Source organism: Thamnophis sirtalis, unplaced genomic scaffold (genome assembly GCF_051295495.1).
Source record: "Thamnophis sirtalis isolate CommonGarterSnake01/CBP01778 unplaced genomic scaffold, rThaSir2_p1.2 scaffold_1, whole genome shotgun sequence".
Lineage (NCBI taxonomy): Eukaryota > Metazoa > Chordata > Lepidosauria > Squamata > Natricidae > Thamnophis > Thamnophis sirtalis.
Genome location: NW_028261381.1, coordinates 39,059,402 through 39,076,901, shown reverse-complemented (window position 1 = coordinate 39,076,901; position 17,500 = coordinate 39,059,402). Strand labels below are relative to the sequence as shown.

General features: G+C 36.0%; 1 protein-coding gene across 6 annotated transcripts in view; it reads right to left on the bottom strand.

The window, feature by feature from the left end:
- The window catches only part of QTMAN (queuosine-tRNA mannosyltransferase), a 245,334-nt gene that overhangs the window by 20,675 nt on the left and 207,159 nt on the right, over positions 1 to 17,500 (bottom strand). For all 6 annotated transcript variants that reach the window (XM_087710877.1, XM_087710860.1, XM_087710840.1 and 3 more), the window contains one exon: positions 5,737 to 5,846. In XM_087710877.1, coding sequence (XP_087567003.1) covers positions 5,737 to 5,846 — 110 coding nt within the window. The remainder of the gene's footprint in view (positions 1 to 5,736; positions 5,847 to 17,500) is intronic.

Genomic DNA, 17,500 nt, shown 5'->3' with positions numbered 1-17,500 from the left:
ATTCATTTTTACAGATGACCTTCCTCTCTCTACTACCACATGTAAGGCTTTAGGCGGCTAATGTAAGCCTTTTACTTATTCCCACTTTTCAGCAGAGAGCTTAACTACCTGAAATGTTACAACGAGGAGATGCGGTACGGAGAAATTCCAATTCTTAAGTGGAATGAGGGAATTTAGAAATCTGTCAGTAATACATAAAAACTCTGGGCCTTCAACCAAAAAGCCAGTGAAACTAGGACTAGCTTCCAAGATAGAAGAAAAATATCACACAATGACCTTGAGAGGTAGTGGAAGGAGACCTGAAATTCTGTCTCCCTTGGATATTCAAATATTCTTTGCCACTTCCCTCTATTTCATAAAAACTAATGAAAAAGACTAGTAATGTGTGAATTCTCTTTAGTTACGTTCAGAAGTACCTTAGCATTGTAAGAGTTAGCTCGATATCTTTCTGACTGTAAAAATAAGCTCTATCCAATCATGTTTGTTGGAGTGCAAACGCATTGACTAGGATGGTCTGGTCTGAAGGAAGTTATACTTCAACAACATTTAATAAGACCAGGGGATTCTCATCCCAACTTTATCATATTCAACTGACATTCAAAATTCATCTCATTTTCTTGTATAACACTAGACTAGACACTAATCGGTTTTGCTACACAGTTGGGAGTTGTTACACCCTGCCTGAACTTGACTGAAGGAGATGAAGTACAACTAACAAACACCTTTGCACAATTTATCTTACTAAACTGAGGGGACGTGGGGTTGGCATCTAGGAAATCAATAATGATAGCTATTATTTCTCTGAGGCCTGAAATTCTCTAAAGGAACAGAACAATGACATTGGCTCACAAGTCAGAGAAATCCAGATTACAGACCTTCATTCTCTACCATTATGGGTTTATGAAAATCTACCTCATATTTTCCATCAAATAGATCACTACTAGCAGTTTTTTGTACTTAAAAAAAAGTATTGGCAATAACACTTTATCTATGCCCAACAATGAAAAGTATTTTAAAACTCATTATTTTAATGAGCTGTTTTTGTTGCATCTGATTTATAGAAGTCTTTTTTGACTTGCCTATTAAATGCTATAAAATGTCGTCCCTTGGGAACTGTGTTTGGCCCCTGTTAAAAACTGTAAAAAAGGATCTCTTTCACCAGGTTCTTAACTGTTAATTGATTTTAACATTACATTGAATTTATGCCTTTCACTTTTAATACTCTGATTTAGCTTCTAATTAGTTGCATATTCACCAGAGTAGAAGGCTGGGGTTTAGATCAAATAAAACAAATAAGGAAAATGCCATTCTCCCCACCCCCCGCCCCCCAAAAGGTGCAAGACTGGCAATTTTTGAAAGTTTCAATTTTTCTTTGCTTCTCTTATTGTAAAATTCCTTTTAAAAAAAGAAAAAAACCCATCACTAGGGAGGAGTTAATGTGAAATCTTACACGGATAATTGTATCTGCAGTCAGAAATGAAGTTTGTTCTCTGAAAGTACATGGATACAAAGGAACACAGGGAGCAGCCTTTGTTTATTTTGTTTATTATATTTACATACTGCCTGACTTCACAAACACCCTGCTTTATAGCAAATAAGACTAATAATCAATGTATTCAGTAGTGTTGATAATTACTTGCTATGAATTCTGCAAGTGGTTTTTCCAGATCTACTTGAAGATCAAGGGACTAAACCAAGCTCTGAATGCAAAGTTTGTTTTCTACAATCCAACTATGTATTTTAGGGGATACACACAAAAACACATATCCAAATGATAAGATGCTATAATTTTTTGATTATGGTTCCTCTTCCGACCCAGGAGGAAATTAAAGGGAAAGACATCTCCCATCCCTATTGCTTTTGTTTGATACTTATTCATATTGTCTTTTTCTGCTAGATTATTTCTAATTTTTTGGACAAGATCTACTTTTTCTCTCCTTTGAGTCTAAACAATCTCATTGTAGAATCAGTTTTTTTTTGTTTGTTTTGTTGACAGGCAGTGTTTGATATCCACTATGGTGTCATATCTGTCTCATTGTATCATAGAGAACTAGATTCGTTTTAAAGCTTACAACAATCGAGAAAAAGGAAAGGAAAAAACTAGAAAAAATAGTATAATCTGCTTAATAAATACCTTTTGTAAGCAAACCCACTACCTTGGCTAACTTCTACAATCTACATTTTCTCTTAAACAAATAGGGTTAAACCACTATTTTAATCAAACCCTGACCACCATCATCAAACCACAGCGGTCATATATTTGTGTTCTCAAAAGTTAAATTTCAGGTGATTTTTCTAAACTAAGCTGTTTTATGGTTCAAATTTACGACATTTTGAACAGAGTGTGTCAGGTGAATAGAATGTTATTACACAAATAGAAAATGAAAGTATGGCAGGGAGGACTGGCCATTGCAAATTCAACATAGCTGTAGGTTTGGTTCAGTAAGTCTACCCTAGTGCAGTGTAGTCTACTCATAATTTTCTAGGATTTCCAAGGATATTTTCTCAACCCTACTGGAGCTAAAAACAGATGTATCAGGGAGCTTTTCTACATAAAACATATGGTCCACCTGTGAGCTATACTTTTTTCAAATGCTTTATGAACCAATATGTATTCTGTTGAAAAGATATAGACATGCCGAATGATATACGTTCAGCCGAACTGGTAGTTGTATGCTGGCCTGGGTCGCAGAACCGGCAGCAACACACTGGCCATGCCCCCAAACAGGTTCCCTGATCGCTGCCGCCATCTTTTTTTTTTAGTTCTGCGCATGTGCAGAACAATTTCCATTGAACTATGCATGCACGCGCACAAAGCATGCCCAGGAGCAAACTGGCAGTAACACCAGCTGAAACCCACCTCTGAATCAGATGGTTATCAGAATATGTTCAGCCTAACTGTAATCTGGTGTCTACATTTGCAGAGGGCTGGAATGAAGGATTGTGCTATCTGAAATTCGTTAAGAGTCTTCTCATCAAACTCATGTAAATATAGTATTCAATCTCATAAGCACCTTCCCAGCTACAAAAGTGCCTTTTCACTACATTAATATATGTCCCTTGGTGCAATAAACAAATGGTTAGAACATTAAACTGAACTAATTTTATGATAGTGTAAACATGGCAGACACTTACTCATGGCCTAAAAGCTGAAACAGACTTTCTGAGAAGAAGTGACCTTGACTTGTTGAATCAAAACTTTATTATCTTTATCTCAGCAATACTTGAATCTAGTTTTTATTCCCTTGAAAAAGACAGCTTATACAAACAAAATCTTTCTCTGGAGTGTTTAGTATTTTGACCGTCTGTGGGTAATACATCCACAAAGAAAAACTTTGTTAACAAAAAACAAGAAAAAAATCCTGCTAATATAAAAAAGGATAAAATTCCAATACTGGGATTATAAGAACTGAAACAATTAGATGTCTCTCCCACCCCACTCCCAAAACCACTTCTTTGATCTGTGAAAGGTGTCTGATGTCCAAAAAAATCACATGGAATTTATTTTTTTCTGTGCCGTAAACACAGAAATTCTGTATTAAGCAAATGTAGAGGCTACCCATCTTTTGACACTGGACCACTCACAATTACAAAAATAAGATTACATAATAAAAATAAAATAAATAATATAAAATAGCAATAGCACTTAGACTCATATATCGCTCCATGGGACTTTACAGCACACTCTCTAAGCAGTTTACAGAGTCAGCCTATTGCCCCCAACAATCTGGGTCCTCATTTTACCCAGCTTGGAAGGATGGAAGGCTGAGTCAACCTTGAGTCCCGTCAGGATTGAACTCCTGGCTGTGGGGAGAGCTAGCTTGCAATACTGCAACACTGAGCCACCAGGGTTTTAAAGTAAAATAAATAAATAAAATAAATGCTAAATAAAATAAAAACAATTACACTGAAAAAATAAGAGCAATGACATCAAAAGGACAGTTGAGAAGACCCATAACCTCTCAAAAGAAGCTATGTCACAGGCTTACTCATGCTATCATGGTCTCAGGATTAATAGCAAAGCCAGGTTTTTAGTGCCTTCTTTTCACAGGGCAGAATTAGGGCAAATCTAATTTTTGAGGGGATGATGTTCCAGAGGGCAGGTGCCATGGTAGAAGGGATTGTCCTCCTGGGTCCTGACAGATGACATTCTCTTGCAGATGGGACCTGGCACACACCTCTCCTGCCAGATCTAATAGGATTGGTAGGCATCATTTAATTAAATTCACACGCTTAATTTTTTTTGGCATACCTGAATTTGCTTGTTAGTGTATGCCAAAATCCTTTTATCCTAGATCTGAATGCTGTGCACTGGTTAACAGGAAAAAAAAGAAATAAATTGAAAAATTCCTTCTCAAACAGGCCAGCTATTAAGATTTATTATAGATCACAGTATTTCTGTTTCAGTTTCAACTCTGAGTAATAATTTTAAACTTTTTAAATTAAAAAAAATATTAAAGCATTTGGTACTAATTGTTAAGATTTTTGCCATTTTAGATCACAACTTGAACAGATCTTTCTTTACCATTAACCTGTCCCATTTTATACTTTCAAACTAGTCTTGAGGCTTTATTTGGTTCCTCAGATCTGAGCTTTGTACAGTATCTGAGTTATTTCTTCTTTTCATAAGGCCCTTAATTTTATTTATTTTTGTTTTTTATTGGTGGCATGCTGACTTCACTATTTTATTTTCAAATATCATTCTCTGTTTCCTCCTGGTTTAATTATTCTTGTTTCTACTTGTCTAATTGTCTGTGGGTGTGTGGGTGGGTGGGTGGGTGTTTTGAACAATTACATTTGACCACCTTCACATTTCATTTAAATTTACAAGAGTTATTCTTCTTCACTGATCTATACTGTGATAAGTAGATATAAGCTTTCTTTCATTTTTACATCACTACTATATGGACAGAAACCTAAAATGAGTTGTATTTAAAAAGGTGGGCTGGAGGAAGTTTAGATGCAGCTGAAATCTGTCAAACAATAATAGTAAAAATCAAACTCTGTCTACTTTTACTTGTTGCAATTTGGTTGTATAGGAATTTTTCCTGTCAGTTTACTGTTTTCTAATAATTTGTAATGAGAGTTATATTGTTCTTAATGGTAACATACTGCAATGTTTAAAAGACTTGTGATGCACATTTGCATTTTCTCTGTAATTGTTGCATGTCTTACTATCTGCCTGTGTGTATTCATTCTTTTACACTTCTCTTCCCTAAAATTTATTTGTTTATATTGTTTTTTTATTGAAGCATGTCCTACTTTAAAACAGGATTTATTCTCTTCTTCTGTTCTGAATGATTGTGTATTGGTCTAAAGTCTAAACATATAAAATCCCATCACAAATGTGGAACTCATTTTTAAAATAAAAGATTGAAATATTCAATTAGGCAAACAGTCAGGAGTTAAATCACATTGAGTTCAGTGGGCCTTCTTTCCAAATTGAGATTGACAATACAGCAGTCTTAAATTTTTAGTTAAAACTATAGTTCATAATTATGGTTTTTTTTGTTCATATCTTATGCCAACTGCTCATTTTGATTGAAAGAAAATTAGCGAATTGTAATATTTGTAAATGCAAAAATATATAAAAATACCTATGGAAAGAAAGAAAGAAAGAAAGAAAGAAAGAAGGAAGGAAGGAAGGAAGGAAGGAAGGAAGGAAGGAAGGAAGGAAGGAAGGACGGACGGACGGCTGGCTGGCTAGATAATCTCACAAACCAAGCCCCAAAATACCTGGAACATCAGTGAAGGCTTCTCCAAGGACAGAGACATGAAAATTCAGTTCCATCTTTTTCAATTTCATCAGCACTTTAAAGAAGCTTTCAGGATCTTTATCATGTTCCCTTGAAATGAAACAGAACACACCTTGAGTTTTGAATTGTTTACTTACTTTATTTTCATATCCATAATTCATATGTTGTCTTCATCCAAACCTTGAGATGGCCCACAACATAAATAAGACAATTATAAAATAATTGCATTATAAAAATTGGTTAAAAATCTTACCATATTTCATATAGCAGTAAACCAACCTTGAAAATGGACAGTGCCTGGACAGCTGTTAAAGGTTGGTATCTTGTGCCTGAAGCTCCAAGGAACAGAATACTCTAACAGATGGCAGACATCTTTTTGGTTTAGAGTGGAAGGCAATTCACTAAACCTTTTATGTATTTCCATAACAGGTTCAGAATCATTCCAAATAAGTAGTTTTGGAGTCTCCTCTGGAAATGCTTGTCCCAAATTAAAACCATAAATCCAGATGCAAACTGGATTGGAACCGTTGATGTCTATAAGTCAGAGAATCAAGCAGCCTATCTTTCAATGTCAAAGTGCTTTTAGGAGTAATGGCAAGTATTAAACCAGAGCAAAATGGACATTTTTTCTGTTGTTCATTGTCCAGCTAAGAATACATTTCAGACTTTGTATAACATCGTAGTAAATACATAATATTATGGAGAATACAGAAAAGGTATAAAAATGCATGCCAAAGAAATTAAAAGTAATGAAATGAGGTCCACAAGTTTTAAAGTTGCCAAGTTTGGAGACCCCTGTTCTAACATTTAAAAAGTAATTTCATGATTGAAAGTTAGAGTAATTTTTAACTTATATGGATGATAAAGTGTTTATTTTAAAAAAAAGCAGATAGAAAATAAATTATGCAATCCAGATTTGGACATTTAAAGTCCAATCCTAGCCATGCCTATTTTCAAGTAAGCCCTGTGCATTTTAGACATAAACTGGAAGTAAGCATATATAAAACTACTGTCTTTTAGTGGTCATGGGTTAATAACAATCTCCCAATTCACATTTTCCACTGTATATCTGCTAAGATATATCATGATACAAAATAATTTTATACACAACTGACACATGTGCAACTCTCTGAAGGCACAGAGCGTGTTAAAGAGTTATAAATAAGCTAAGCTAAAAGCAATATTAAAAAGGTCAATCTTAATCTTCTTAAAACATTTAACAAGGGAGCTTTCTCTTATTTCAGTTATACAGGGGACTCAGAATGGAGAGAGAAGGTGAAAATGGACATTTTAATACTGATTTATGAATGTACAATGAGAGAGAAACTCACTTTTTTCCCAAGGATCAGAAAATATAGCAGCCAAACGTCACTTTCAGGTATGCGCTTACGATTAAAACAAGACAACATTTAGAAAATCTAACACCACACTAATAGTGGCTGAAAATGAATAAAATAGAACAGACCTTTATTGGCCAAGTGTGATGAGACACACAAGGAATTTGTGTCTGGTACATAAGCTCCTAGTGTACGTGCCAAAAACAAAAAAGTCATAATAGTCATTATAATAAAGGATAATAATCATAATCATGATATAACAATAATGATGATAATGGCTGATGGTGCCTGAGCTTTTCATTTCTTACATAGTTTCTTGCTTCCCCAGATTACCAAAGAATAAAAGCTAAAGAAAGACACTCCTGCTTCATACCTTAAAGTTAAATATCAACTTGTATAATTTGTGGATGGTCTAAATAGAAGCAAATACATTTGCACTATATACTGAGTATGCATACTCTATAATTTAAAGCTCAAAATAGGATGGGATGGGCAGCTATATAAATTAGATATATAAATAGTGTCTTACTTTTACCAAGGCATGGGGCTAAAAAGGTCCGGTCAGAATGGCTCTGCCGGATTGGGGGGAGGATTTGGTTAATGAAGGAATCTGGGAGTGACAGAATTGTTATTTCTAAGTGCTGCTATCACCTGATATCCTACTTTATAACCATAGTGCTTAGCCAAGGGCTATCTGTAATGTCTTGGTCTGAATGAATACATTAAGACAAGCTAAGAACTTTTGATGAAGGAAGTCAATCAAGGAAAGCACTTGTAAACCACAAAGATAAAGGCTAAATATAAGAAAGAAAAAAATTGAAAGCCAATTTGTTAATTGGAAGAACAAGCCAATGCAAGCCAATGCATGTTCAAAGAGTTTTTACTTCCAAGGTTTACAACACACACACACACACACACACACAAACGGTACAGGAGACTAGAGGAGAAGATGCTTGTCTCACACTTGGGAGATTGAGAGTTCAATCTTAGGCAGCAGGGCGCAAAAAAAAATCTGCTGCGAACTCTGAGTGGGTGTCAGGAAGCCTATTTTCCAAAGCACCTGAAGCAATTGATGGAAACTAGTCAAGAAAATAACCAATCTAGAAATAAGGAGAAATTTCCTGACAGTGAGGATAATTAGTCAGTGAAACAGCTTGGTTGTGGGTGCTCCATCACTGGAGGTTTTTAAGAAAAAGATTGGATAACCATTTGTCTGAAATGGTACATGATCTCCTGCTTGAGCAGGGGGTTGGATTAGAAGACCTCCAAGGTTCCCTCCAACTCTGTTATTCTATTAATGCTTGAAGAATATAGATAGAAAATAAGATTTAAAAAACCAACACAGTTTTCATTAAGGTCAGGACTGTTAAAGAAAGAAACTGAAGGTTTTACTTTAGCAGCTCAAGAACAAGCCAGCTAATTGCATGAAGGCAAAAATTCAGCTTCTAATAAACAATTGCAAATTCTGCCTTGTAGTGAAAAGAACAAAACAATTGATCATTTTATCAGCAAAAGTTTGCAAGCTGACCTCAAGCAGCATCATGCTTAAGCTGTCAGAATTTATTCATTGGAAACTTTGAATTGCAGTAAAAAGTACTGGGACTATCAAGTTGAAAAGTTTTTAGAAAATGAGCGGGTTCAAATTTTCTGGGATTCTAAGATCCAAACAGACAGGCAACTTGTTCATATCATGCCTGATATAACAGTTACTGAAATGAAGAAAAATTGGTTCATTGTTGTTGCTATTTTGGATAATGTTAGGATTGAGGAAAAACAATTTAAAAAATTGAAATATTGGAACTTGCAGATCAAGTTAGAACTGAAGAGGCTTCTTGATGAGAAGTGAAACATTAAAAAAACCCAAGAAAGTTCAGTTGCTTTTTGGAAAAAAAAACACCTTTGGGATAATCTTAGGTTGAATGCCTATGGAAAAAAATATATGATATCGCAGCAATATCAGAACATGTAGCAATCATGACTGGGGCTCTTGGTGCAATATCTAAAGGAATCTCTTAATATCTGGAAATATTGAATTTACCAGACCTCACAACCTTAATATTACAAAAAACCCACCCTGCTTAGAACTGCCTATATTCTTAGATACAACCTTAGTAATGCTTAGGCTTTCGGTCAGGCTTTGGATTATTAGGTTTCCACCAGTCTTAGATTGTGAATCTAACCACAGATTATCCCACACGTAATTTATTAAATTTTGTTTCTTTGCTGTCCTATTCCTAAAGACTCTGGGTGATTTAAAACAATCAAAGACATCATAATAAAATCAATAAAAGTAAAGCAATGCAAAAAATGGTCGCTATTTATAGACCAGGATTGGTGATGTCTAAAAATAGAAAACATAAGGTTTAATCAGTAATTGAGCTTGGTTATTGCAATTCTGTGCAGTATGTTTTCAAGTAAGTTTCAAATGTAGTTAAGTATGAATACAGGTGGCCTTTGTTATACGCAAGGGTTTTGTTCCAGCCCAACAACTGCAACTAATGAAACCACAGATAACAAGATCTTGGGGGAAAAAAAACATACTTCATGCATACTTAAACTCCTACTTACCATTTTGTTCCCTGAATAAAATACTTACAGAATATTCCCTATGTTTTCTTTGAAACAGAACTGTGCACCCAAAAAATGCAGATACAGATAACTCTTACTGCAGAAAATAAGGTCAGTATCTACCAATCGTGTGAGACTACAGGTAACAGAGCCATAGATAAAAGAAGTCAATGGTTTTATAAGATTAAATCTTTTCTACACGGATGCACTCTCAACAGTTTTCTGTTTATCAGCATAAAAAAAAGTGCTAGATTATTTTCAATTCTCTGCAGTCCTTTAGTTTATTTTGGCCTTCCTCAAAATGGAGACAGTACAAAGATATAGATGTTGGGGAAGGGCAGCTGGAAAATAATTAGTTTACATTGGTTTAGAGATGACCAGAAAAGTATCATTTTTTTTAACTCCACTCAGGAAAAAGTCTATGGAGATTCTCAGTGATCCAGGTCATGGTTGTCCCAAAAGTACTTTTTCATACAGGTTACTGCAATTTTTTTGTTTTTCCTTGAAGACGTTTCATTTCTCATCCAAGAGGCTTCTTCAGTTCTGAAAAGTGAAATGTTTTAAAAGAAAAACAAAGATACTCTAGTTGTGTCTTGAAAAAGCACCTTTGGGACATTCAGGAAAAAACTTTAAACATGATTTTTAAAAAAATCTCCCCATTAATATTCCTGAGTTCAGCAGAATTTGCATCATAACATAGAAAATACAGCCAGACACATTATTGTGATCACACTGTTGTTGTTGTTGTTAGTTGCGAAGTCGTGTCTGACCTATCGTGACCCCATGGACAACGTTCAACAGGCCTTCCTGTCCTCTACCATCCTCTGGAGTCATTTAAGCTCATGCTTACTGCTTTGGTGACTCCATCCAGCCATCTCATTCTCTGACATCCTGTTCTTCTTTTTCCCTCAATCATTCCCAGCATTAGGCTCTTCTCCTGTGAGTCCTTCCTTCTCATTAGTGGCCAAAGTATTTGAGTTTCATCTTCAGGATCTGGCCTTCTAAAGAGCAGTCAGGGTTGATCTCCTCTAGGACTATATATATTTGATCACACTAAATATATACAAATTAACGAAGAAGAATCTAAGGAAAGAATACCTTGTCTCAAGTCTGTGTTCCTCTCAACATAAGGCTTTAAAATATTAGATCTTACCTTACTCAGGATAATAAAGAAATACTTTTTCAGATTAGACATTTATTCTGATTTATGAGTATTATTATCATATCGGTTGTCTCTGCTAATTACTGATTTGATTTTGGTAATGGTTTTAAAGTGCTACATTGATAGGTCAAATGCAGTCCACTGAGGTGCTCGAGCTCAAACGCATGAAGAGATGCTGCTGATCAGCTAAATTGTTGGTGCATCGGCAGAATCCGTTCTTCCTGAATTCTAGCCTCAGGAACAGGTATTCATATCCAGTCAATTGTAGAAGAACATTTCTGGTAATAGACATATTCACAAGGAAGATCTTCACCATGCACCTTCCCCACTTTTGGCATCATAGCTGCTGCAACACTAAAAAAAAAATATTGCTTTGTACTACTAATCATACCAGAATGGCTCAGTGCATTGCAGGCTAACTCTGCCCAGAGCTAGGAGTTTAATCCTGATTGGCTTAAGGTTGACTCAGACTTCCATCCTTCCGAGATCAGTACAATGAGGGCCCAGATTGTTGGGGGCAATATGCTGACTCTGTAAAGCACTATGGAGTGGCATATAAGTCTAAGTGTTATAGCTATACATGAAAGTGAGGAATAGAGTGAAGTACAAATAAGGGGACACACACACAAACAGAGATACTTCAGAGAACACTTATAACTACTTTGCCAGGAAGAGCACAATAGGTATTTCATGTGATTCAAGACATACCTTACTTGCTTTTCAGGAAATATATGATAGTTTTCAGGCAAAAATGTGATGGATGGATGGAAAGAAAGAGAGCATAATGATATTCAAGAAGAAACTGAGAATAATCAGATTCAGCATTGATCCTGCAATATAAACCCTTAGGAAGCAACTCATATCTGAAGATAAACAAAATAATTAGGATATATTTTTTGAATTGTTACAGAGGTAAATATTTTTTTCTAGAGTTCTGGAACCATTTTATGGGTCCCTCACCTGTACCTATCAATATTTTATGCATAAATCAGAAAAGAACAGTAGTAGATGTATGGACTAGAAGAAACCTGGAGACCAGGAACTCTAGTCCTTCCTTGGGTGTGAAAGCTGGCTGGATGACTTTGGATCAGTCCATACAGGGTGGTTGTTGTGTGGAAAATAGGAGATGGGAGAATTATGTATACTACCTTAACTTGTACAAAGTAAAGGGAATCTAGAAATATTCAGAAACTATGATGTGAAAACACCTAAAGTCCTTGAGTAGAAAATTTTGATATAAAGATATAATAAAGAATGTAAAAATATAGGAATATAATTATTATGCACCAGAACAGAAAATGCTGGAAAGTAAACATAACAGAGTTTCATTTTGCCACTTGTAAGTTAGAAATCCTTGCCAAATAACCAAATAAAACATATGGCATATACAGTATGTGTAATATCTCCTAAAACCATATACAATAAAAAGTATGATATTGCTAAACTTGCTGAATACTTTTCTGAGAACAAGATAGCTACCATCTCAAACATATATTTAGCTATTCAAATTTAGACTTTCTGAAGGTCAGATAAGTATGTAACTGCTTAACAGACAGAATACCCCTGAACATCTCCAAGCTCTTCTGAGCTTATATGCTGTTCCTTAGGTGAGGTATTAGCAAAGCTTATTTATTTTCATTTCCACGGCTTTTATTTTCTCATTCCCTTGTGGTAAAGCTGATTTCCATGATGATTCCCTTCTTAATTTTAATATCCTCTTTTACTCATCATATAGACATAAGAATTTTCCCTAAAATAATGAAACTCTTCCAAAGGAAATGAAAACAACCAAGAGCAGGGGAAGCAGCAAATGCTTACTTTTCAATTAATTGATCCTCTGTCATATGCACATATGAAATATTTTTTCCATGCAAGGAAAATAAGGTTAATTAACATAAAAACCCTTCACTCGTGGAGGTGTTGAATTTTGTATTTTATTCATGCTACTGTAAGTGCCTTGATTTCCCAGTAATGACCTAGTTCTCCTAATGAGTAACATTAACCCCTGGCTGTAGCTGTCCAGGACTTAATTGTCAACTGAAGCTGAAATAAGGAGAGTTTGCCGATCAGCAGGTATGTGGTATATTAACTCATGTCATTTCAGACCCTAATAAATAAATCTGTTGCTACGGCAACAGGAACATCAGCTATATCACTTTTTTTCCTGAGCTTTATAAAAGTAACTGTCTTTCACACCAAGCTTTTAAAAAGGAAATTAACTATATGTAACCATAATTAGAAGAAACATCATTTCTCTTCCCAGGAATATATCTACATTAATGAGAAAAGGCACTGTAGAAAGAGGGAAATATTTTTTTTTACCATGGTCAGAGGAAGTGAAGGAATGCACTGTGAAGATCCTCTTCAAATAAGAACAGATTAGGAAATGGTGCAGTACTTCAAATATGATGTTTCAGGCACAATGAATAGTAGTAACACTTACTATCCTACTAACATATACCAGTAGCCTCTCCTACCCATACGAAAGGTTCCCCACATTTTATAATGGGAATTATAATCCAGCCTGATAAACTGTTGTGCCACCTGATCCGAAACAGAACAACATTGGCAGTCCAAGAAAGTTCATATACAACTGCAGCAAAATGATAATTTAACAACTCTTAAACTAAGTCAGGATCAGTAATATTAATAACAGAGCTTATGTAGGAGAAGGAGTGGCAGAACCTGGAGGTGGAATTAAAAGAGGGATCAACCTAGAATCCCTACGTGGTCACAAGTGAACTAAGTCCAACCTCCCTTGAATTTCGTAGATCCTTATCTAAATCCAAATAGGTGCTGTTAGTTGAGAAGATTCCTGTGCATAGGCACAATTAACAATAAATCAATTTAATTGGATCTTCCCATGTGGGCCTGACAACTGAAAGATTAAAACTGAATATCTTCCGGTGTAAGGCAACTATTGCATCTAAAGTCTCCCTACTCTAACATGCTTGTCACAAACTCCCAAACCAATCCAGTTCTTTAAAGTAGGGGTCCCCAACCAATGGTTCATGGACTGGCACCAGTCTGCAAAACTGGGCCATGAAAACAAGCGAAACCCCATCCATGGGTTACAGGCAACACACAAAACCACAGCCCGGAACTGGTCCCTGGTGCCCATAAGGTTGGGGCCACTGCTTTAAAGGCATCCTTTCACAACATACACCTTGAATTATAAAACCTTTCTGTGAAGGAACAGTAGGAGCCATTCCTCAACTATGAGCAAACAAAAGCCAATAAACAATGAAAGAAAAATGCCTATTTCTCATATCCTTTACAAAGATTTAAGGCCAGTATAGAGCATCACATTAAGTGAAGGAGATATCAAAGGAATTTAATTTGAGACATCAAAATCAGATGATTTATTCTTTCCTATATTAGAACTAAAAATGATATCTTTGATGATAAAAGAGTGAATATAGTACTCGGATTCCCCATTCTCTTTTAGACAAAGGTAGAATAGCAAAAAAAAAAAAAAAGTATTTATTACTGGAAAAGGAAAAAGCCAAGTGGTGGCAATAATTGCCAAAGGACACAGGTGGTTGAAATTAAAAGGAAGTTAAAACTTTCACTGGAGGTAATAACGTCCCTTCTTATCACATTAGTAGCCACTTCCACCCTGTATCTGATGAGCAAAATGGTGAAGGATTGCCTGAAGGGCTGTGGAAAAGGTAGGATGTGATAGAGGTGATTAAGATGAGAAAGAAAAATTAGGATGAATCAGAAGAAAAGAAATAGGTATTTATTTAATTAATGGTACTTCTTCTTTGAAAACATAAATAAAGCCAGAATTGCAATGGTTTTAGATTTTTTTTTAAAAGAATGCATTTTCAAAGCAGCAACAGACAATCCCTCCAAGCCTTATGCAAATGGAATATGATAGAAGCTGTATACATTCTTTATATTCTGAGAATATATGTTTGTGCCTTTGCAGAAGATGCAGAATGAGCAGAGATTAAATGAGAGAAACAATGTACCAATGGGAGCTACTATGGAAAACTTTGATGTAGCTCTAGCTTTCACTATAAATAAGGAAGTACATTAAAATAAAGTAAAAGTCCCTTCTCATCCATATGGGTGATATGTGTCATCTTCAGCCTTGGGTCCTCTACCAGAGTCTTGGGAGTTGGAGGTTCTGTGAGGTATCTTAGCAGGTATCTGTGAGGTATCCCAGCACTATACTCTTCTGGACAGACTTCTCTGATGTTCTTCCTGGAGTCTATTGGAGCCATTCTCTTCAACATCTTCATCAATGATTTGGACAAGGGAACAAATGGAGAACTCATCAAATTTGTAAATGACACCAAGCTAGCAGGAATAGCCAACACTCCAGAAGATAGGCTTAATATACAGAAGGATCTGGAATACTGCATCCAGTTTTGGTCACCACAATGTAAAAAAAAATATTCTAGAAAGAGTGCAGAGAAGAGCAGCAAGGATGATTAAGTTACTGGAGCTTCAAACATATAAATAACTGTTGCTGAAATTGGGTATGTCTAGTTTAATGAAAAGAAGGGCTAAGGGTGACGTGATAACAGTGTCCCAATATCTCAGGGGCTGCCACAAAGAAGAGGGAGTCAAGCTATTCTCCAAAGCTCCTGAGAGCAGAAGAAGAAGAAGTGGGTAGAAACTAATCAAGGAGAGAAGCAACCTGGAACTAAGGAGAAATTTTCTGACAGTTAGAACAATTAATCACTGCAACAATTTGCGTCCAGAAGTTGTGAACACTGGAACTCTAACATTGGAAGTTTTTAAGAAGATGTTTGATAACCATTTGTCTGAAATGGTACAGGGTTTCCTGTCTAAGCAGAGGGTTGGACTAGAAGACCTCCAAGGTCCCAACTCTTATTCTATTCCATTCATTCTCCTAGCTTAGAAGTCACAGCCCTGAATACTCCTATCAGCCCTGGGATCATTTTGGCCTTTACTTTCCACATCATCTCTAGTTCTTCCTTCAGGCACTGTTACTTCTTTAGCTCCTCATACTCATTCTTCCTGATCTTGATGTCCCTTGGCACCACTGCATCTATCGTTGTCTTCTGGTCTAGTCGATTGGCCAATATCTGCCTGTCCATCTGGATCTGGAAGTCCCACAAGATCTTAGGCTTATTATTTTCCAGGTCTTCTGTGGAATCTCCCATCTGGACTTGGAAAGGTCTAATTCATATGCTGTGCATATGTTCCTATACACAATGCCAATTACTTGGTTATGCTATTCCGTGTATGCTGTTTCTGTCTTCATCTTACACTCTGACACTATGCATTGTACTGTTGCTGAGGCTTCTCCGCCTAGTATGCACCATGAACCCTGTCTAGTGTCGGACACCTCTACCTCTATGGATCTGGTGCTTAGTGCCTGTTTTTGTGCTGCTATGATAAATGTATCAGTGTTGACCAGCCCTTTCCAGTCACCTTTCTTTCTCTCTCCCACAATCATCCACTAAATTTTCCTTAATTCACACCATCAAGGAAAGCTAATTGGATCCAGGCTGCAGCCATTCCTGCCAACTCAATTGTTCTGCTAAAACATCCAGGTTTGTAAAGCCGTATTTGTCTCCATAACTCTAGTTTTATCAAATTATAGTTTCCATTTTCTTATTAAGACTTTCCATTATAAAATCAGATAGAGAAATACTAGGAAGAGTATACAATAATGATCAAGAACCCAACAAGTCTTAATTTTGTCGATGTTTGGATCTTAGCTCCCTGCTTGAAGGAAAATAATGCTTAATCTTCTAAACTAGAGGTGTCAAACTCAATTTCATTGAGGGCCGCATCAGCAGGGTGGGTGTGACCAGCTCTGCCAGCGAAAACGGGCCCCCGAGCTACATTTTGGACTGTGAAGGCCTTCTGCAACCCTCTGCTAGCAAAAACGGAGCTCGGGAGGGCTGTGTGTGGCCCTCCTATGCTCCATTTTTACTGGCAGAGACAACGCGGGGCAGTTCTTTACTGTTTCCAGGGCAGCCCTGCAGGCAGATCTAAGCACTCTGAGGGTCGGATCCGGCCCCTGGGTCTTGAGTTTGACACCCCTGTTCTAAACATACTAATTATTCAAATAAAATATATCTTACAAACAAAATCTTGCTTTTAAAATATTATCTAGAGGCAGGGAAAAAATAGGCAAAGAGAGATCTTCCACCCTTTTATTTTTAAAGTTCCCATTTAAAAGAAGAACTTTGTGCTTAACACTGTTATATCAGTATAATGTTTTTATTACCTATTACCCACATAGCTATCTATCAGTCAGATCAGATTGTTATAACTACAAAAGCGAATAGATTAATTTTGACTTTTCATCTACCATTGTACATTTTTTAAAAATTTGGCAAATCATACCATGCAAATTAAATACAAAGTTTTGGCATATGAATAAGATGGTGGAAGAAGGCGATTGTTTAGTAGTTTATCTCAACAAACAGGAACTTCTAAAAACTATTTGGGATATATGTGTCAAACTTAAACCTGGCAACAAAATACAAAAAAACTTCTCTATAATGCAGTGCACTTCGACTTGCTTGTGACATCTTAAAAAATTTCTAACATGGTCTGACAAAAGGAAAAAAAAACATTATCTCAAATAAGGTAAGATATTATTTGTTTGTAATCCTTTATTCAGTTACCTAGGAAGCCTATGCTTTTGTTGGACTCTTTGCTATAAAGATATTAAGTATTTCGCA